Below are 22,932 nucleotides of genomic sequence, written 5' to 3' on the forward strand. Positions count from 1 at the left end.
AATGAAAGCATGAATCAAAGTTTCAGCAGCAGAAGAATTGAGTGATGGATGAAGGCACGCAATATTTTATAAATGAAAAAAAGCCGTTTTTGACGAAAATAACACCAAGATTACGAATGTGTGAGGAAGGGTACGGAGTGGAGTTGTCTACGGTCAGGGGGAAGTTCTGTATGTTTTTTGTGAGGGATTTTGGACCTATTATGACCATGTCAGATTTATCACAGTTTAATTTGAGAAAGAGCTATAGTGGTGACTGATTTGGTGAAAATATAAAGCTGGACATCATCAGCATAGCAGTGGAAATGAAGACCATGTTTCTGTATGATGTCACCTAAGGGGAGCATGTAGAGAATAAACAAAAGAGGACCAAGCACAGAACCCTGGGGAGCACCTTGGGACAGTGGAACCATGTCTGATCTGCAATTGTTGATACATACAAACTGTTTACGGTTTGTGAGATATGATCTTAGCCACTCAAGCACAGTACCAGTGATATTGGTAGAAAATTTGAGGCGAGATAGAAGGACAGAGTGGTTAATAGTGTCAAAGGCCACAGTTAAATCGAGGAGAATGAGAATACTAAGACTTCCAGAATCAGAGGACAGAAGAAGGTCGTTTGTAACCTTGATAAGGGCTGATTCGGTGCTGTGTTGGGAACGGAAACCGGACTGAAATGGTTCAAACAGACTATTTGACATTAGGTAATCATTAAGCTGAGTGGCAACTACCCGTTCTAGTATTTTAGGCAGAAATGGGAGATTAGAAATAGGATGAAAATTACTCAAATTATCTGAATCCAGACCTGGTTTCTTAAGGACTGGAGTTAGAGCAGCAATTTTAAGCTATTTTAATTTCAAATCAAACAAACTTCAAATAGCATGAAGGAAGATGGGGATGTTTGTGTTTTTTAAGCTTCCCATATATTATAAACCTTAAGCCATACAGAGGATTAATGATATATGTACTTCAGACAAGGTCAGATTTGGGTGACAGTACCTGTCAGGGTTGGGTCAACATCCAACCACAGGGACATGCCCCCCCCCCGTCCCCTCCCTGATTCCAATCACAATCCTATTAACCCTAACTGCACACACCTGTCCCTCTTCAGTTATCAGCACTGTCATCTCTTTACACCCACAGGACGGCTCCTCAGCACTTCACATGTCACCTCTGCACCCAGAGGAAGTGTGGCTCACACCCCTGAGAGGCTATCTCCGCACACTATCTTCTCCACACATTCTCTTCTCCACACACACCCTTCTCCACACATGTCCTTCATTTGCTACTTTCTCTACATTTTGTTTGTTTGACCACATCTGTGTAAAGTTGCTATTTTTTCACACTTGAGCTTCACTCCTGCTATGAAAATGTCATAGTACTTGTTGCCAGAGGCGGTCTTTGCATAGAGGCGTTGCTAGGCAATTGCCTTGGGCCCCTCCCACAGTAGGGCCCCCTTGTCTAGCTAAAGCCAGGTTCACACTACACGACTTTTCAGTCGTCCGGTTTTTGTGCCGTTCGCACTACACGACTGGTTGTGCTGTAATCGCGAGTCTTTTAGTTGTTGTGGCTTTCATACTACATGACTGATCGGCGACGCGGGCTCACGAATTACATGACTGGGGAATCGCCGACTCATCTGGCTGCCGTCCAAAAACACGAACACGAAAACGAAACTCTCGCGAGAACCAGCAAACACCACGTAGAAGAAAAAACAATGTACATGTACTCCACATTTTCGTTGTTATTATTATTATTATTTTTTTTTTACTGTTTAAACACTCCATAGTCCCAAATTGCCAGAATTATTTCATCTCTCCGTTGCAGTGAACATAGATACAATCAATTGCACTATTTCTCCAGTGCTGTCACAATAACTTAAACACAGCGTTGTAGTAAAGTTGTAAGAAAGGTGAGGTTTTTGTGTGTTTGCTGGGTAACTGTTTTGAAAGCATTCTTGAAAGTTTTTGTACATTCTTCAGAGATATCTTCAGCGGTGCCGCGGTTCTCTCTCCGCGTTCCCATTGGCTGTAGCTAGACGCTGCTGGTGACTCAGTCGCCGACTGAGCTAGATATTAAACATGCTACATATTAAACATGCTAGATATCTGCCGGTCGTCTGCGATGAGTCGGCGACCACTCGGCGAGCGTCTTTCAGCAGTTCACACTACACGACTGAGCGAGCGCCGAGTGATCGCCGATTTGCCTCCGACCACAGGTTTCTGTCGGCGATCTACAAAAACAGTCGGCGACTGAAAAACCAGCCGAAAATCGTGTAGTGTGAACCTGACTTAACTTATTTATCGCATATTAATGTTGATGGGCCCCCTAGCTAAATTCGCCTTGAGCCCCCAAATTGCTAAGTCCGCCACTGCTTGTTGCTCAATTTATACTCGGGTGTTTAGTCTAGCATTTAGTCATAATCTGAAAATGTGCTAATCTGTTGCTCTAATAGTCTTAATTCTCCTGAGGTCAAGAAAAAGTTTCTTCAACTATGAGCAAAGTCTATGTCTAATGACCAAACAGTGAATTGATAATACCACTTAAACAGGAGTCAGTGATAAAAGAGGTCTGGAACTGGAAACCTGACCACAGCCAGAGACCACAATCAGAGACTATAGCCAGAGACCACAGTCAGAGACTATAACTAGAGACTATAGCCAGAGACCACAGTCAGAGACTATAACTAGAGACTATAGCCAGAGACCACAGTCAGAGACTATAGCCAGAGACCACAGCCAGAGACCACAGTCAGAGACTATAGCCAGAGACCACAGTCAGAGACCACAGTCAGAGACTATATCTCGAGACTATATCCAGAGATCACAGTCAGAAACTATAGCTAGAGACCACAGTCAGAGTCTATAGTCAGAGACTATAGCTAGAGACTATAGCCAGAGACCACAGTCACAGACTACAGTCAGAGACTATAGCCAGAGACCACAGTCAGAGACTATAGCCAGAGACTACAGTCAGAGACTACAGCCAGAGACAACAGTCAGAGACTATAGTCAGAGACCACAATCAGAGACTATAGCCAGAGACCACAGTCAGAGTCTATAGCCAGAGACCACAGTCAGAGATCACATTTAAACTGAGAATCACACTTACACCCATCATTCTCATAACTGCAAATCTTTTAGTCAATAATTTATATTACTTATCAAATAATTGCTCTGAAATGGCTAATTAAAATTATGAAAATCTAAAAATGTATAACAATTTAGAGGAAATACCAAAGCATACCAAACCAATCGATGTCTTGCACTCTTTGGCCTGATCAAAGTTCTGTTTAATGAGGAGAGTGACATCGATCTGATGGTGGGAGGATGGCGGAGTGTGGGGCACACGCCGAGTGTCTAATAAACACCTCCCTGGTGTCTCATCTTATTTCCCTTGTTAATCTGGCAGCAGCTCACAGGCTAATTAACAGATCAGCATGGCAGGAGCACTTTGGCACCATTCTAACAGTCCACTGCTGCAGGAAACCCGTTTATCATATAGCTTCCTTACGTAATAAAAGATACACAATGGTGCTGAGCAATTTCATAATCAAATCTCAAAAATTGTAAACAGAGAGCAAGGCATTCCTCGAGCATTAACCAATGACAAAAGGATCCAGGACAAGGGAATCCACTAGGAATGATGATTTTCCAGACAAGCTGCTGGATTGTGCAGGTACAGGAGGGAACAACCAGCGTGACGCGGTTCTTGGATGTTTGCTTGAGGAATTGTTTGGAATTGCAACATACTGTTGCATTCTCTAGAGACCTGTGCTATATTCAGTGAACTACATTGGATTAATGATCTTTGTTAGTCTTGACCAGCACTGTACAGTACTGTGATCACATCTGTAGTTTAGTATAGTATAGTTTTAAGGTATTATACATTTTTTAAGGAATTTTCTCAAGCATACTGAAAAATTTTACCATGCATACCTTTAGAGTGTTTTCCCTAGAGGCCAAAATAAATACCTACCATCTGTTATGTAGATAGACAAAAATAAAAAAACTATTTTGAGATAAAATTTAAGTCGCACATCTAAAGTTGTCTCAGCCTTTTCCAAAATTACATTTGCTCTGATTTGTTTTGAACATACTGCACTTACCTAAAACCTGCAAACTAATTCAAAGTTCACATTATTTTTACTCAGTGGAGTTTCTCACAAAACAAAAAATCTTTGTTCTGCACTTGTTTTTCAGCACTGTGTTGACAAAGATTCAGAATCACAGAGAGAAGGTGCAAACACTGGAAGCAGAAATAGTGTCAATGAACATGTCTGTCATGCTTCACCCTTGGGCCCTTATGAGGAGGTGATAAATGAGGGAATCTGTGCATTCATGGATTCATCAGATGAACAATTATGTGTCCTTTTCTCGGCTCAGACCAGCCATTTTTGAGTAAATCATATGAATGAAGCTAATTCACTGCTGCAGACAGTAAGTGTTCAAATGCTTTTAAGGAAACTGAATGAATGACCATGGAGCAGTGTTCTAGTTCTTAGCCTGTGTAGCAGCACAGAGGGAGAACTGCAGGATCTGCCAAAGCTGTGGTCACATCACAAAATGGCTGATACCGAATAGGATGAATCCTCATATCTACAGAGACATGGCAACCTAATGTCACTTGTTAGACTCTCTTAGCCGATGCTCTTCTGACTGTTTTCTCGATTACAGAGTGCCGGGATGGTCTCGTGCCAGACGTGTGTGTTTGTCTGCGAGATCCACACCTCGGGCCTGTGTTTTGCTGACATGGAGTGTATTTGGAGGGAAGATATTTTTACTCAACCCATCTGTTCTGCACTGTCCGGTAGTTTTACTTTCCAGTGTCCTTGCTGTGTGTCTGGGGATCTGTTCTACATACCATTTATTCCAGCGTCTCCATCCCATTTACAAACATTTTCACTCAATTAACAGGTTCCCCTGGTGAAAAGCCTGGGAAAATGAGGATTTTGATCAGTCACAGTTATTTTATATTAAGATAAGTACACAGCATTCCTCAGAGTTCCACATGCCTAATCATACTATCATTCTAATGCACATCGCCTAGCTGTGGAGTCCATTTAGAGTGATTGTTGAATTATGTGCAACTTGTACTGGGAGGGAATCTGTATTGGAGAAGCATCATGTCTAAATAAGAACTCATGCCCTAGATACATCAGACCCAGTTACAGAGGCCAGTTGAAATAGTGTTAGCATAAATGTGAGTAATAAGATGACAGATACATAAGATGCTTGCTAACAATCTTCAGCATATTTTAATGTATTACTAATGTCTTGTTATACATTGCTTTTTATCGTCCATGTGTGGTAGACATGATACGTCACTCAGATAATTCAAATAATGATAATAAAATCATATGCAACTGTGTTATCATAAATACACAGAGGTAATGAGAGAAATGTGTAAGCTGGTTTTGATGTAGCTGTGGTATTGGCTGGGTTTGATGTAGCTTTGGTATTGGCTGGGTTTGATTTAGCTGTGGTATTGGTCGTAGGTAAGAGGTCTAATCAGGATTGTCTTTAAAAGTCTGAAGTGCAACACTGCCACCTGGTTTGAAGATTCATTTAGAGAATGATTCAGTTCAGAGAACGATTAAGGTACTGATTCAGAAATCAAGCAGTCTTTTTACTTGTTTGTTTTTTTTTGCATCGCTTTCTCCAACTTAGATATGCATTGTCAAAGAATTACTACATGTAAGACTTTAATGATTTCATTATAAATGTATTGATTAGTTGCCTTAAAGCAAAAAATTTGTGCAAAGTTTTTCACATTTTTATAAATATACTTTATCTTTATGCGCAGTCTAAAATACTTTGTTCTTAATCTTAAAATGAAAATCTGTGTGTCTTCTTTGCCAAATTAGAAATCACTCCTGTTCATGCCATCACCTGTAACTGGGTATTAAATAAAAAATCTGACAAAAACGTATTTGCCCTGATCATTGTATTAGTCTAAACCGAGGTGTCTGTGTCATTCATTGGGTCCTCTGGGCAGAAGCTCCCGGGTGGTGGGAGTCAGTGTGAGAGCTGGCTGGGGAGAGAGGGCTGTGGATGATCTCGAGTGGTCAGAGCTCATCCAGTGAGACATGGCAGCGGTCCCACGTGTGAGAGCAGATGGCTCGCTCTTGTGGAGAAGTGGATCATGATTCTACAGGCACAGGGAGCCTGAGGAAGAGAGGAGCAGGAACATGAGAGACAGCGACAGGACTGAGCACATTCAGTTCTGCTGTATTTTATTTGAGCATTTGTCCATTCTGGACAGAGACGGAGACAGTGAGTGATGACAGTGATGTCCCACTGCAGAATCTATATTTGACATATCATTTCAGAGACGTCTTCATCTCAAAATAAATTGACTTAGATTATTCAGTGCAAACCAGAAAGCCTCATAAAATAGCTTATTAACAGTTTGCTTGTTCTTGTCATTATCATCTGATTGCATTATATATTTATATCCTTTAATGCTGTATTAAATGAAAACAGTTGTGTGGAACAATTGGTTAAAAAATAAATAATATGGTTTAAAAAACCACCTCTTTATAGTAAAAGAAAAAAATCCATTGTGAATATTTATGTCCAACAGTGGTAAATTCCTAATGAAGTAATTGATTGATAGCGACATTTGTAACATGAATATCTGGTGTGCTGAATTAATTATCTAGTTCATTACAATGACCTACATTGTACCTGCTTACACTGGTTAGTCTTATGGTACATCTATCTTACACTGTAGGTGAATTTTGTAGGTGTACAGGTACAGACTGTAACCCATCTGTTGGCCTAGTTCACTATTCGCCCTCTTTGCCAAACATCACTTGGACACATCACTCTGACCAAAGGACCACTGCTGACTGGATTTTATTGATGACACAATTTTCAACAAAGCAATAATATTGATAGGGTAATGGGTTGTGGGTGTTGAGTTGGTCTGTGTTCATACAATACAGCAGTGTCGCTGGGAGATTTACTGCTGAATTTAGAGTAACTGACAAATATATAGCCAGCAGTAGTCATTTGCTCAGACACTGAGCTTTGTTGGACTTGACGATGGCACTGCAACAGATGCCACAGACTATAACTGTACTTCTATAAGGTTTTCCTTTTTGTATTTGATTAACCAGTTTGATGATGCAGATTTTCATTGATGTTCATTGTTTTTAACTTTACTATGTATGCCCAGCTGTTGAAAGATGAAAGCTTGAAAACTTCGCGAGCATTAGAAGGCTTCCATGTTTTTTTCTTCAAGCTTAAAACTTATAGTTAAACTCTTACAAGGAATATGGCGCCATCTAGTGGTTAAACCAACCGCGTGTAAGACTTAAATATAGCTACCTCTCATACGTAATTCAAAACAACCGGCCAAAGCACTGTGTAAAGGGCATACGTGTACATTTTGCCAGTTAGGCTACTTTAAGTTTCTCTTCTTTGTCACAAAAGTGACTTGGCCCTAAACAAATTCTATATGTGCTTTATTTAAATGTAGGGTATATACTAAAAATTCTCCCATTTTGTAATTGTTTGTTAATTAGCAGTAATTTAATTGACACCCCAGAACAAAACATGCCTATAAGTATCCCACTGGGAATAACGTAGGAGACATTGTCCAGTGCCAAAAAAAGTGATTATTTCCACGGTAATGGTTTCAACTGGACCTCTGCCATTGGCTTAATCAAACAGCTGAGTTCAGTGAAAGTGATATGTTAATGCAGTCAGCAAGCAGAAAACAAGTGTGAATCCAGCCCTTAATGATGCAGTAAAATGTGACCCTTGGGACTGATGTAATAGAAAGCCCCAAAAGAGCCAGAAAAACCAGTAATTCCTGTGGGGACAGAAAGGCTGTTCCTCAGCATCAAACAGAGACAGTTTGTGCCAGTACTCGGGTAGGAAATTAAAATGACATGATCAGACATGTTAGAGAACCTGTACGTTTTTCTGTTTATCATGGAATGTACATATTTACAGAGATATGCACCCTTCAGCCACATTGGAAATAGCCAAATACCAGAACCACTGCTGAGTCTGATAAACGTGTACTGGGTCAAAACCTTTCCACTACCAGTCAGTGTTGTCCCCAGTGGAGGTTCTAGAGTCTAGAATTTAGACCATCTGAACTGAGGGTTGGGGGAGTTGGGGGCGTGACTTTTAAAGACACTCCCATAAAAAGAGTAGCTCATTTAGGGGGACCTTAAGGAGAGTCAATGATTTTGTGGCAGAACCGTCACTGGTTTTCCCTTATATAAACTGCCACTGTTCAGTCAGCAGTGGGCCCATGGTCAAACAGTGACTAGTGATACATATAGTAGAAGGAGACTGGTGAATTTTCTATGCCAGCAGACCAGTCTGTAACTAAACCATGAACGTGTTAATGTGTTATGGTTGATGCTTGATGTATAAACAAACGAATGAATATATTTGTGTTATTCACACGTGCGTAAACCCTTAGCGACGTTACTGTCAAAACACAACGAAATCAGAGACACTGTCAGCTTTCCAGCGCAAAGGTAATTAAAAAAACCTACATAAAAAACTATTAAAAGACTGCACTAACTTAAGAAAGTGTGATCAATTAAGAACAACAAGAAAAAAACACAATTTGAAAATATCGACTTAACCATGCTTGAACAGCACGAATAACAGAACCCGTATTTTGAAATGTGACCGCAGTATCTTCCCAGAGCCGCGCCGTCCCAGCCGCACATCCGGGTACCGCTCCGACACGCCGACTCCGTTTGGGCTGCAGCGCCCTGCGTTTCCGTGTTGGATTCGGTGACCGTATAGCGACTGACTGGTTCCAGTTCTAGCCCAGTACAACCCTACAAATGGGAAACGAGTAGCTTTGGACAAGGCGTTAAGATTGCAGCATGTATGCTGAGGTGTGACTGATAACTTTAGCAGGGGTTGGGGGGGGGACGGCTGTGTAACACTGGCTGTCATGTTAAAGGTCCAACAGAACTGCAGGGGGGCTGTAGGTCTCCATAAATATTAGATAAACACGGTTTACTCTTGATGTAGAAGGTCCGGTCCAACGTCTGCTGGAGGAAGCATGAAGAAGTTTAATATCAGAAAGGTGTTGGACGGCTTGACTGCGGCTTCCTCCTCTTCCTCGTCGCCCCAGTCGAGTAACAGGGACAACGACGTTGTTCTGGAGACTCTGCAGTCGGAACATTTCCAGCTGTGTAAGGTGGGTTCGGGTAAAAGGTCGTCGTGGAGGGTCTCTGGACGGTTTTACCACCGGCGGTTCGCTGGCTCGGTTAACACCGCTCACCTTTCGGTCCAGCTTAGCGCCTTCTCGGCCAGCTCGACACCAGCTTCCGCTCAGCCCGAAAACTGACAGTTTTATAACCTGGTTCTGCATAGAAAACCAGAACCACGTCTGTTAACGGTGATACTTTCAGAAAACCAAGAAATTGTCGTGAAAAAACTGTTAAATAACGACGTTTCACACCACACACACACTTCAGTAGCTGTGGACGCATTCACTATAATGGGCAATACAGCCAAGCTGCCACAGCCTGCTGGCCTAAATGAGCTCAGTTTGTTAACCAACTGGGCAGCTGTGGTAATACTGCTACCTTATAATACTTTATTTGTACCGGTCAGAGTTTCCACGGCTGTCAGACTTAACCTTAGTGTGGGTTCACTCGTTAAGATACTTCTTTATCGACTTGTTACTTTGTTAACTAGCTGTTATGTATGGCCTATTGTATGCACCAGTTTTCTGGTTTGTGCACGAGGCGATTCCTAACAATAACAGTTTGGTGAAAGTTTTGATGCATGGAAGAATGGTCCTTAGTTAGATTGATCTGGGTGCTTAAGTAACACTGTAGTATTTTTAATGCAATGTAAATTGTCTTGTTCTCTTAATGAAAAATGAATGCAATGTCTTCCATCTATGCCATCTCATGTTTTGCTTCACAGACAGTGCGACATGGCTTTCCTTATCAACCCTCTGCCATGGCCTTTGACCCTGTGCAAAAAATACTGGTCATTGGAACAGAGAGTGGAGCTCTAAGGCTGTATCCTTCAACCCTAAACATAGCAATTAACCATAAACGGTTCAGCATGCATTTACAAATCCTGAGTAATGTGAGTGAGTGCTAATCTTTTGAACTTTTCCAACATTCATTTTTCTTTCTTATTTTAAGCCGGGCCACTGGGGAACATTCAGACTCCCTCCTGGGTCTTGTGTCTCGGATTTTTCTGTGTGGTTTCAGTGATGTGATTCTCAGCAGCTGCCTGTGAATTGCTGAATTCCTGGAAGAGTTGTGCTCATTAATGATATCTGTGCTGTGGCACATGCAGCTGTGTTCACCATATGCTGCAGCGCTAGCCTCGTCCTCGCCGCTTCTAGCCGTCTGCAGCTCACATGGCACTGGTGCAGTTCATGCTGGCTGTTGTGACCATCATGGCGTGCTGATGCGTCTCATATCAGTATCTCATCTTTTCTCAGTCTAACTGCTTTATCACGTTTGACTCTGTTAGAGCCCAGTGCCACAAGACTGCATGGACACAAATTACAGGTCATTTTTCATTGGCTGAATGTTCGGACGGACTGTTCTTTGAGTTTAGTGTCGTGTTACTGCAGCTCTTTCTTGATGGTGGCTTCAGGTGTATTAAAAGGAGGACTGTGCTGTGTAGGTTTGGGAGTCCAGAAGTCCAGTGCTTCACTTGGCTTACTTTGCCCACGATATGCTGAAGAGTGTTGAGTTCAGACACAGCTGCTGTTTGGATGTGTTAATGTGCTTGGGGGTGTTAATAAATTCGATGTTTGGCTGCTTGGTCTGCTGATCAAAGAAGGGCTGCATCGATTGCATCATTCCTCTCAGCACTGGACACCACAGCCAAACTCGCTTTCTGTAAAGTTAACAAGATGTTTAGTAAACATGCCATTTTACATTTCTTTGGAGATCTGTCTTTGTGCTTTAAAATGGCCTGTTTTCCTAAAATGTTTAGCAGAGGAAAAGTGGCGTCCAGTTGTTTAAACATGTACTGGTTTCTCTTTCTTCCTGTAGAGACGGGGCTGTCCGTCACTTGTGGGATTGTTCGTGACACAGACAGGTAGCCTGCGTGAGCCACAGACAGGTAGCCTGCGTGAGCCACAGACAGGTAGCCTGCGTGAGCCACAGACAGGTAGCCTGCGTGAGCCACAGACAGGTAGCCTGCGTGAGCCACAGACAGGTAGCCTGCGTGAGCCACAGACAGGTAGCTTTCCCATCTGATACCCAGATGCCCAGGATGCCCAGCAATAAATGCTGGATTGGATATTAGAGGAAGATATTAAGAGCAAATCTGATACACTTCTGTAATAAGTCAAGCCTGAAATACCATAGATTTTCAGATTGAAAATGGATGTGCATAAAATTAAAAAACAGCTCATTTTAGAAGGCTATTTTTTAAATAAAGTATAGACATATTGGTTCCATATTTAGCCAGTTCTGAAGGTTTCAATATCGGTACTGAAAAGCAAAATGTGTTATTGTGCCATCTGTATTTATGCTCTGTAATGCTTGATAAGTAGTTTAGGATAGTTGATGGACATGCAAACTTTCAGGAGTACAGTAACAATTAATATAATTTCAGCTTGCAATCTGCCACTGAGAAGTTTGCTCAGAATCTGATATTTTTTAAATAAATATTTTGGTGAGCTAAGTTGTTACAACTTAATATTGAGTTTACATGTTCTTTCACAAACCTTGTGCATATTTTTGATGTTCAGCTGTCTTGTGATTTGATTAAAGTCATGCAGCTCCTGCAGCATTTCACCACAGACCACGCTGGTTTACCAAATGAGGAAGTTTTCTTCTTTTAAGGCGCCTGAAACATTTCAGTTCTCTTATTTAAGAGAGCTGTAGAGTTCAGTATTTTGTAAGCATGTAGGATATTGGGGTAGTATGTGTGAGTAATCCAATGGTTGAATAGAACATGGTCATTTGTAAGAGTGACATAATCTGTTAGGTTAGTAGTCTGTAAGAGTGGAGTAATCTGTAAGGGTGGAGTAGAGTACAGTAGTCTGTAAGAGTGGAGTAATCTGTAAGGGTGGAGTAGAGTACAGTCGTCTAAGAGTGGAGTAATCTGTAAGGGCGGAGTAGAGTACAGTCGTCTAAGAGTGGAGTAATCTGTAAGGGCGGGGTAGAGTACAGTAGTCTGTAAGAGTGGAGTAATCTGTAAGGGTAGAGTACAGTAGTCTGTAAGAGTGGAGTAATCTGTAAGGGTAGAGTACAGTAGTCTGTAAGAGTGGAGTAATCTGTAAGGGTAGAGTAGAGTACAGTAGTCTGTAAGAGTGGAGTAATCTGTAAGGGTGGAGTAGAGTACAGTAGTCTGTAAGCGTGGAGTAATCTGAAAGGGTATGGTAGTGTGAGACAGGAGTAATCTAAATGAGTTGAGTGGGGTAGTCTGAGAGTAATCTGTAAGGGTGGAACAGAGTAGGGCAGTATGTAGAAGTAATCTGTAAGGATGTGCTAGGGTAGTCTAGAAGTAATCTGTAAGGATGTGTTAGGGTAGTCTAGAAGTAATCTGTAAGGATGTGTTAGGGTAGTCTAGAAGTAATCTGTAAGGATGTGCTAGCGTAGTCTAGAAGTAATTTGTAAGGGTGGAGCAGAGCAGAGTAGGATAGTCTGTAGAAGTAATCTGTAAGGATGTGCTAGGGTAGTCTAGAAGTAATCTGTAAGGGTGGAGCAGAGCAGAGTAGGGTAGTCTGTAGAAGTAATCTGTAAGGATGTGCTAGGGTAGTCTAGAAGTAATCTGTAAGGGTGGAGCAGAGCAGAGTAGGGTAGTCTGTAGAAGTAATCTGTAAGGATGTGCTAGGGTAGTCTAGAAGTAATCTGTAAGGATGTGCTAGGGTAGTCTAGAAATAATCTGTAAGGATGTGCTAGGGTAGTCTAGAAATAATCTGTAAGGATGTGCTAGGGTAGTCTAGAAATAATCTGTAAGGATGTGCTAGGGTAGTCTAGAAATAATCTGTAAGGATGTGCTAGGGTAGTCTAGAAATAATCTGTAAGGATGTGCTAGGGTAGTCTAGAAATAATCTGTAAGGATGTGCTAGGGTAGTCTTTAACAGCCATGGAATCGATGCTATTAAACAGTTAATGGCTGCATGACTCCCATTTCCTGTGACAGAACATTCCACTGACATTCTCTGTTTAGGCCAGTTCACGAGACTCAAATGGACCTTCCTTCTTTTGGCCTCCTTTTGTTTTCGTGTGCACGCTAGCATAGCTAATGTTACACACTCTGAGGGAGCCAACACCACCACAGGCTGCGATTGGCACTGAAAAGACACACCTCCACAACATGGGAGGGGTTACCTGGATTGGTTTTATTTAAAAGAAAAAGGTAGAAATAGAATGAATTGTGCCTGTTCAGCCAAAACACAAAAAATCATCTTTCGTAGTGTTTGACTGAGAAAATAATAAATATGGTTTCAAGTTCATGAAATGTTTCTTTCTTTGGGCTGGGTTTTTGTGTTGATTTGTGCAACCTTCCTTCACCATATGCTGCATTTGCATTTAGCTTGAGAAATGTCATCTGTTTTAGACTCAACTTGAGTTGGTTTAAAGCACGCAGGGCCTGTGTGGTTCCACTGGTGTTAATCTTGTTAGAGCAGATCCTATCTCCACTGTGGCATGGTGAACAGCACTAAACTAATGAGGCCTGCGTGGACACAGAAAGCACTAGCTTCTCGGTGGGTAGATTGATGCTACTGTGTGTGTGTGTGTGTGTGTGTGTGTGTGTGTGTGTGTGTGTGTGTGTGTGTGTGTGTGTGTGTGTGTGTGTGAGAGAGAGAGAGAGAGAGAGAGAGCATAGTTAAAAATAAATAAACAAAAAGGCTTGTGTTGCTATGTTTTGTGCAGTTTTTTACTTTATACAGTTGCTGAATTGAATTTACAGTTGAATTTTTACTTTATACATTTGCTGAATGTGTGTGAGACCTGGATAACATTGTCCTTACTGAGTTTTGAGATTGAGATTTCAAATTGACAGTATTTAGATTACGTTGAGATGTTGCAATATGCTGAGGTTTCGCTGAAAATGAGCACTCTTCAGATAACTAAGTTGTTGCCCGCTGTGAGTAGGCATGCTGTGATGAATGGGGAGATGGTCTGATCAGGCCCTCGTATGATGTTGCACTGTGCAAACATCAGAGGTTTCGAAAAATGTAGTTGCGAAAAATCCTTAAACCTTCAAAGCCCTTTGTGGTTTTAAGACTTCCTCAGTCTTTCTTCTAGAGCACATGAGCATCTTTGTATGAATTCATCTCTCTCTTTCTCTCTGTCTTTTGCTCTCTCTTACCTTGTTGCCGATACATCGGTGAGTGTCTGACGTTGGTCGTGGTTGGCAGGGATCACTGACAGCCTGCTCTTTTCTACCAGTGAGGCGTATATCATGCACTTGAGGTCTGCTCCATTAGTGTGCATTGTGTGACAGCAGCTTTATCAGATGGCGAGGACGTTTGCTTTTCACCGGAAACTTCTGCTGTTTGACATGAGTCAGCTCATGTTGCAGCATAATAACACAATGCCTATTTATCAAGGTGTCATAAGCTCTGAGCATATAGAACAGCAGCAAGGTGGGGGTGTGTGTGTTGGGACGGGGGTGTGTGTGTGTTGGGCGTTTTTTTGTGTGTGTGTTGGGGGGTGTGTGTGTGTGTTGGTGGACGAGGGTGTGAGAGAAAAAAAACCAAGCGCAGGGTGAATGTGTTCATGCAGGCTGAGCCTGAAAGTTCAAGAGACAACAGTAACTAAAAATGTATGAGCAGAGATGACCCATGTCAGAAGTGTTGTACCATACTGTTGTGTGTGTGCGTGTGTGTGAGAACATTCATGCAGTCCCTGCAGTGTGTGTCTGGGTTGTCAGATCTGAAGTCAGTTCTCTGGCAGTGTTGAAGTGCGTTGGTGGCTGCACAGTGAGCTCTGTGTGGTGACAGGAGTGTTGTACAGCAGGCCTGTGGTGGTGTCTGGGGGACCTCCCCCTGCGTAGCACCGCACACTGCTGCCTCACGCTGCTGCTGCCGCCTCACGCTGCCGCCTCACGCTGCCGCTGCCGCCTCACGCTGCCGCCTCACGCTGCCGCTGCCGCCTCACGCTGCCGCTGCCGCCTCACGCTGCTACCGCTGCCTCACGCTGGGCTCCACGCCAGGCTGAGCTGCGGGCAGTGCAGGTACCCACGCCCCCACCTCCCCTGCCCCCACCTACCACACCCGTCTCCCTGACACATGCAGTGATGAATAAATGATGCAGCCATGCTCCGCTGCTTTTTATTTATAATGGCCTACTGTTATTTATTTAGCCCAAGAGCGGAGTGTGGGTAAACGAAGCCTGCTGGGTAAAGAAGAGACCAGGTCCTTGCCTAGTGCGTGGGGGTGGGAGAGAATGCTCGAAACCCCTCTGACGGATCTGTGTCATACATTTAATCAACAGTGTGAATGGTAATCATTCACATTGTGATGTGAAATATTACCATAACCAAACACAGAGATCAGACTCCAGGTTCTGAACATTAATTATTAAACTGTCATAGAAGATGTAAACATCCATTTGGTGGTTGTCGTGGTGTTCTCTCTGCCTGTCTGTCTCTCTGCCTTTCTGTCTGTCTGTCTCTCTCTCTCTCTGTGTGTGTCCCTCTGTCTTCTCATCTCTCTCTTGCTCTTTTATTCTTGGATGTGAAGTTGTTTGAGTCAGCAAAGTAATCTATTCACCAGTGATACAATTTCCTTTCCTGGCCCCGGATGTTTAACAATGAAGCGTTTATACAAAGTATCGTCTTTAAGCTCATGCTTATACATCCAGCTTGGAGGTTGTGATGGATAAGGAGAACTGCAGAAGTCCCCCCCCCCCCCCCCCCCCTTTGACACCACAGCCTGTTCCTATTACATCCCATGACCCAGCAACACATTTTCTGAGTAACTGCAATTTCCTGTTTATAGTCTGAAGCACTTTAGCCTTGATTCCATTTAATTGGCGTGGTTTCTGGTTTCCTGAACGACCAAAGGGCTTTTGGTAACATTTAAATTCATATTCACGTTCATATCACAGTTTGTTCGCTATGATTAAATGGCTCTTTTAATCCAGGGACCGTGTTGGTGAGCAAAGCCCTGCTTTGGGGACTTGCCCTGCCTGTCAGAAGGAGAAGGGGTGGGGCCTGCTTCTCATCTATAATCCCAGTACTGCTGCTGAGCTTTACAGTCAGGTGATTAGCAGGCCACAGATATCCCACAGAGGGTGGAGGAGATCAGAAGTGAAATATCTGTCTCATTCCCTTTGTGCATTCTTTGTGCGCAGCTCCCCAGTTTGGCCGTCCCTCCTGACGCCTGGGCCTGCTGCCGAGAGCGGCGGTGCAGCTGAGCTTATACCAGCACCTGTGACGCCCGCTCGGCCATTTGGGTGCCTGCGTCGCTGTGGGGGACATGTGGGACCACGTGGCTGTGTGTGTGTGGGGGAGGGGGGGTCAGAGGGTAGTAGGACCTCCAGGGGTCCGCTACTTGCACAGACACGGCTGAGCCCGGCGTTCAGGAATCCCGCTTCATCCTTTTAGCTAACAGAATGCTTAAGTCCCTCATTAGTGTCCCTCTGGATCCGGACTCCCTCTAGTGCTCGGCATGAAGGGATTGATGATTTCTCTTTGTCAGAGGAAACCCACGGGTAGAATTACACGTTAGTTATGCATATCCACACATTACCTGCTTTGGGTTAGGCAGATGAGTTGTTTTGGAGTTGAGCGAATATTCCTTTAGAGTTACGCTAACCTTGACTGAGCCGTCCAGCTTCGGCCGAGCGGGAGTGGAGTGTTACTGCCAGCACGAGGGCAACGCGGCCGTCATCCAGCTGCAGTTCCTCGTCAATGAGGTGAGTGCTCGTCTGAGCCGGGGGGGCTTCGCCAGCTACCCACGCCCCCCTGCTGCCAACCTGCCCTTACTGGCTTTTTGTCTTTGAAATTTGAACATCACATGAAAAGAAGGGCCTGGTAAAGCATGATACCAGTAGAGGAGTTCGATCTATAACATACTAATACCATCGTGCATGGCCATACTGCTAGATATGCAGGTTGCTCTGTATGAGAGATTGTCTGACAAATTCTGTGATTTTAAGAAACTTTCATTCCACCTTTTTAATGGGAAATGTTGATTAAAAAGTGTTTGGCTTCTCTTGTCAGTTCAGCAGTTACCTGGTCTGTTCCACAGGGGGCGCTGGTGAGTGCTTTAAGTGATGACAGCATTCACTTATGGAATTTGAGGCAGAAGATTCCAGCCATTCTCCATTCCCTTAAATTCAGCAGGGAGAGGTAGGAATTCATTACAGATTTCAATTGGACAGTGTTTATGTTTACATGATGGGGATGGGAATGTTGTAATATGCAGAGTTTTTGCTCTGCATACAAGTTCTCAACCACATTTTTACAGCGCGTGAAATGTTGCAAAATTCTGTTAAGAGACTCCAGAGTTGAACTATGCATTGCTGACCATGTCCTGTCATTAGCTCTAGATTAAGTGCTGGATTATCAGTTACATCAACATTCAAAAGAACAAAACAGACAGTGTGATCTGTCCTTAAATGGCTCGTGACTTCAGCTTTGCCCTATCATTCCATGAGGGGCACATGAAACCATGCTAAGCACAATCTGTTATGTCATTTGATTTGTTCAGATTCAAAGATCATATAGCCGTGTGTAAACTGCAGGCGATTCATTTGTTCCGACAGGTTTCACTGTGTTTTACACCGCAATAAAGATTTTGCTATTGACACTTTTGTCCATATGGCTGTCTAAACCGCAAAGCTGTTGTAACGTCGGGACTAGGAGTGTGTGGGGATGCTTGGTGGAAGGTGTGTGCAGTACGTGATGCCAGCTCTCTCCTCCCCCCTGTGTTCCGCCAGGATTACGTTTTGCCATCTGCCCTTCCAGAGTAAGTGGCTGTACGTTGGCACGGAGCGAGGCAACATCCACATAGTTAATGTGGAGTCCTTCACTCTCTCGGGCTACGTCATCATGTGGAACAAAGCCATCGAACTGTGAGTCTGCTCGAATGCCTTCCTCTCTGGCTACGCCGCCCTCTCTGTGCCGTGGTTTATGGGCTCATGTCCAGTGACATGGTCCACTTAGCACAAGAAGTATTTCTCTTTCATTGGGATTTATAGGTCTCCTATGACTGCGCCTGTTTAGTGTTCGGGCTGTTTTATATTGCAGCGCTGTGGTCACCTTTGCCCCTCTACTCACTTGTCAGTCTCTGGTCCATGATGAGGTAGTATAGAAATAATAAAGAAGTTAAAAAGAAAGCACACAAACTTAGTTTTGTTCTTCCCATAGCAGAGACCCCCGTGAACTAAGCTCTAAAGCAAGAAACTGAACACTCTGAAATCATTCATGAAGTACAGACACATTTCTGCCTTCTAAAGAAACGGAGAAAGCTCTTCATTCAAAGCCAGCTTGGCAGTTCTGAGCTGATTATCTACATGTTGCTCTCTAAAAAGTGAAAATGTGGAAAATGGGAGTAGTTTACTGCTGTGTTGTTTTGAACATGGTAGTGATGACATTGAAGGGAACAGTTACATGAGCAACGCTGTGGTCAGCCCACAAAGATGCCGCCTCTCTGCTGTCTCTCCTCACTCGGCTCTTCCTGCTGCTGTTGCTATGGAAATTGAATCTTTCATATTCCAGGGGGTGTAATTAAATTCCTTTCCAAGCCCACTGAGGTAGATAAACGTTCCTCTGATATGTGCTTGAGGTCATTGGCCATTCTTCTCACCCTCTTTCCAGATGATTTTAAGTCGGACAGTTTTCAACACCTTTTTTTTTTAACCCGAGTCTTTCTGGTTTTCTTCACTCACGTTTCAGCTCTTCTAAAACCCATCCTGGACCTGTGGTGCACATCAGTGACAACCCTATGGATGAAGGAAAGGTACACGACCTGTAGCTGCAGTTATTAGACACTTGTGCTTTGGTGTGGTGGTGTTGATATTGAACTAAATTGTTTCTACTCTGTGCCTTTGTTCATCTTCATAGCTCTTGATTGGTTTTGAATGTGGTATAGTCGTGCTGTGGGACTTGAGATCAAAGAAAGCTGACTACCGCTACAGTTACGACGAGGTACTATGCATCTTTGATTCTTACAATCTAATAGTTCATTTTCCGGATGAAGATAAAAGTCTTGCACTAGGACCAACTTCTATTATCTTCATTTAACTTGTTTGGGAAATTGGTGCATTTTAACAAGATGAATGCCATTTAAAGGTAGCTAGCTTCTTCTGGGTTCATTTAGGGATACGTCTAGATCGATTGATGACTACACAGTTTTCCCAGAGTCTTTCCCCTGAGACAGCAGTACTGGGCATTACGGGAGCCCAGGCTTTCTTTAGCCTTGTGGAGAGCTGGTTACGGTGTCCTCTCCCTTTACAAGCATGTGCTGTGCTTGCAGACGCGCTTTGCTCCCTGCTTCACATTAGGTGCCTCTGCCTTTTCCCACCATAGCAAATAATAGTGGGGAACAGCCCAGGGAACCAGAGCTGCACATGCTCGCCCGGAACAGCTCGGGGCCTAGCACACCACAGCTTCACTGAGAACAGCTCAGCGCCTAGCACACCACAGCTTCACCGAGCTCAGCGCCTAGCACACCACAGCTTCACCGAGCTCAGCGCCTAGCACACCACAGCTTCACTGAGAACAGCTCAGCGCCTAGCACACCACAGCTTCACTGAGAACAGCTCAGCGCCTAGCACACCACAGCTTCACTGAGAACAGCTCAGCGCCTAGCACACCACAGCTTCACTGAGAACAGCTCAGCGCCTAGCACACCACAGCTTCACTGAGAACAGCTCAGCGCCTAGCACACCACAGCTTCACTGAGAACAGCTCAGCGCCTAGCACACCACAGCTTCACTGAGAACAGCTCAGCGCCTAGCACACCACAGCTTCACTGAGAACAGCTCAGCGCCTAGCACACCACAGCTTCACTGAGAACAGCTCAGCGCCTAGCACACCACAGCTTCACTGAGAACAGCTCAGCGCCTAGCACACCACAGCTTCACTGAGAACAGCTCAGCGCCTAGCACACCACAGCTTCACTGAGAACAGCTCAGCGCCTAGCACACCACAGCTTCACTGAGAACAGCTCAGCGCCTAGCACACCACAGCTTCACTGAGAACAGCTCAGCGCCTAGCACACCACAGCTTCACTGAGAACAGCTCAGCGCCTAGCACACCACAGCTTCACTGAGAACAGCTCAGCGCCTAGCACACCACAGCTTCACTGAGAACAGCTCAGCGCCTAGCACACCACAGCTTCACTGAGAACAGCTCAGCGCCTAGCACACCACAACTTCACTGAGAACAGCTCAGCGCCTAGCACACCACAGCTTCACCGAGCTCAGCGCCTAGCACACCACAGCTTCACCGAGCTCAGCGCCTAGCACACCACAGCTTCACCGAGCTCAGCGCCTAGCACACCACAGCTTCACCGAGCTCAGCGCCTAGCACACCACAGCTTCACCGAGCTCAGCGCCTAGCACACCACAGCTTCACCGAGCTCAGCGCCTAGCACACCACAGCTTCACCGAGCTCAGCGCCTAGCACACCACAGCTTCACCGAGCTCAGCGCCTAGCACACCACAGCTTCACCGAGCTCAGCGCCTAGCACACCACAGCTTCACCGAGCTCAGCGCCTAGCACACCACAGCTTCACCGAGCTCAGCGCCTAGCACACCACAGCTTCACCGAGCTCAGCGCCTAGCACACCACAGCTTCACCGAGCTCAGCGCCTAGCACACCACAGCTTCACCGAGCTCAGCGCCTAGCACACCACAGCTTCACCGAGCTCAGCGCCTAGCACACCACAGCTTCACCGAGCTCAGCTCAGCGCCTAGCACACCACAGCTTCACCGAGCTCAGCTCAGCGCCTAGCACACCACAGCTTCACCGAGCTCAGCTCAGCGCCTAGCACACCACAGCTTCACCGAGAACAGCTCAGCGCCTAGCACACCACAGCTTCACCGAGAACAGCTCAGCGCCTAGCACACCACAGCTTCACCGAGAACAGCTCAGCGCCTAGCACACCACAGCTTCACCGAGAACAGCTCAGCGCCTAGCACACCACAGCTTCACCGAGAACAGCTCAGCGCCTAGCACACCACAGCTTCACCGAGAACAGCTCAGCGCCTAGCACACCACAGCTTCACTGAGAACAGCTCAGCGCCTAGCACACCACAGCTTCACCGAGCTCAGCGCCTAGCACACCACAGCTTCACCGAGCTCAGCGCCTAGCACACCACGGCTTCACCGAGCTCAGCGCCTAGCACACCACGGCTTCACCGAGCTCAGCGCCTAGCACACCACGGCTTCACCGAGCTCAGCGCCTAGCACACCACGGCTTCACCGAGCTCAGCGCCTAGCACACCACAACTTCACTGAGAACAGCTCAGCGCCTAGCACACCACAGCTTCACCGAGCTCAGCGCCTAGCACACCACAGCTTCACCGAGCTCAGCACCTAGCACACCACAGCTTCACCGAGCTCAGCTCAGCGCCTAGCACACCACAGCTTCACCGAGAACAGCTCAGCGCCTAGCACACCACAGCTTCACCGAGCTCAGCTCAGCGCCTAGAACACCACAGCTTCACCGAGAACAGCTCAGCGCCTAGCACACCACAGCTTCACCGAGAACAGCTCGGGGGAACTACAGCCACACGCAGTCACCCATAAGCATGAGTATCCAGATAACATAATATAGTCCTTTCCACTTAAACTATTTGGCATTATTTAAAAGGCTTATTTCTATTACAGGAGGTTATGATTGTATAGGGGTTTCCCTCTATAGGTTTGCCTATTCTATAGATTGTCTATAGATGTTCTGTGTTTGATTTCTCATCCTTTGTTTGACCTGTAGGCAATCCACTCTGTGGCCTGGCACCATGAGGGGAAACAGTTTGTGTGCAGTCACTCAGATGGCACACTGACCACGTGGAATGTACGTTCGCCTGCCAAGCCTGCCCAGATCATCACACCACACGGTAATCATCTTCACAAACATACTCCCCATGTTCCTGGTGTGTCTAGCTCTTAAAACCATCCCACACGCGTGTACCTCAGCTTTCAGCTGTACTGCAGGCTATCGTATCGATGGCTTCTGTGGTCTTGCGATGGCTGAACTTAACAGTATAAACATTCCCCACAAACGTAATCAAAAGGATAAGAAACGTAAATTAGAAGCTCTGTCTGGAATGTCCTTCCAGGCAAACAGCCCAGGGATGGGAAAAAGCCAGACCCGTGCAAGCCCATCCTGAAAGTGGAGTACAAGACGGAGAAGTCCGGGTAAGGAGGCGTCCTTCCTCACAGCTCTTCCTCACAACTCTGTTCCTCGCACCTTTTTGTCTCCTGCGTTGTCTGCTCGAGTTTCTCTCCCTCTCGGCCTTGTTTGCAGGGAGCCTTTCATGGTGCTGTCTGGAGGTCTGTCGTACGATACGGTGGGCCGCAGGGCGTGTCTGACGGTGATGCACGGGAAGAGCACAGCCGTGCTGGAGATGGACTACCCCATCGTGGACTTCTTAACGCTCTGTGAGACTCCCTATCCAAACGGTGAGGTGCTTCTCCATCCCCAGCCGCGTGCTGCCAGCGTGGTCTTGGTCATCTTTTCATGGGGAACCTACTCCCATGCCAACATCGCTAAACAGTAAAAAAGCCTTTGGTCACCACTGCCAAAACGCTGTTGTTTTGTCCTGCACCAGCTGGTGGTGTTGCATTACGTTTTAACCTAAGTATATAAAAATGCATGCACACGCTCTCCCTAGATTACCAAGAGCCGTATGCTGTGGTGGTCCTGTTGGAGAGGGACTTGGTGGTTATTGACCTTGCCCAAACCGGGTGAGTAGAGGAACGTGGCGAGATACAAAAGGAAGGACGTTTCCACGTGCTGAGATACCCTCTTGTCCACAGGTACCCCAGCTTTGAGAAC

At 45.2% G+C, this 22,932-nt stretch overlaps 1 protein-coding gene across 8 annotated transcripts in view; it reads left to right on the top strand.

The window, feature by feature from the left end:
- The first annotated feature begins 8,683 nt into the window (after positions 1-8,683).
- The window catches only part of stxbp5b (syntaxin binding protein 5b (tomosyn)), a 29,525-nt gene continuing 15,276 nt past the window's right edge, over positions 8,684-22,932 (top strand). For 4 of the 8 annotated variants that reach the window (XM_076979169.1, XM_076979172.1, XM_076979171.1 and 1 more), the window contains exons 1-12: positions 8,685-9,180; positions 9,918-10,015; positions 16,759-16,840; positions 17,176-17,276; positions 17,867-18,001; positions 18,825-18,888; positions 18,993-19,076; positions 21,868-21,991; positions 22,214-22,292; positions 22,402-22,556; positions 22,769-22,841; positions 22,914-22,932. The exon at positions 22,914-22,932 is cut by the window's right edge and continues 129 nt beyond it. In XM_076979169.1, the coding sequence (XP_076835284.1) occupies positions 9,043-9,180; positions 9,918-10,015; positions 16,759-16,840; positions 17,176-17,276; positions 17,867-18,001; positions 18,825-18,888; positions 18,993-19,076; positions 21,868-21,991; positions 22,214-22,292; positions 22,402-22,556; positions 22,769-22,841; positions 22,914-22,932 (1,152 nt within the window). In that variant the 5' untranslated portion in view covers positions 8,685-9,042. Of the gene's footprint in view, positions 9,181-9,917; positions 10,016-16,758; positions 16,841-17,175; positions 17,277-17,866; positions 18,002-18,824; positions 18,889-18,992; positions 19,077-21,867; positions 21,992-22,213; positions 22,293-22,401; positions 22,557-22,768; positions 22,842-22,913 lie in introns of all 8 variants that reach the window. The other 4 variants (XM_076979174.1, XM_076979175.1, XM_076979176.1 and 1 more) reach the window with 2 other exon arrangements.

This window comes from Brachyhypopomus gauderio, chromosome 17, assembly GCF_052324685.1.
Source record: "Brachyhypopomus gauderio isolate BG-103 chromosome 17, BGAUD_0.2, whole genome shotgun sequence".
In the NCBI taxonomy this organism is placed as follows: domain Eukaryota; kingdom Metazoa; phylum Chordata; class Actinopteri; order Gymnotiformes; family Hypopomidae; genus Brachyhypopomus; species Brachyhypopomus gauderio.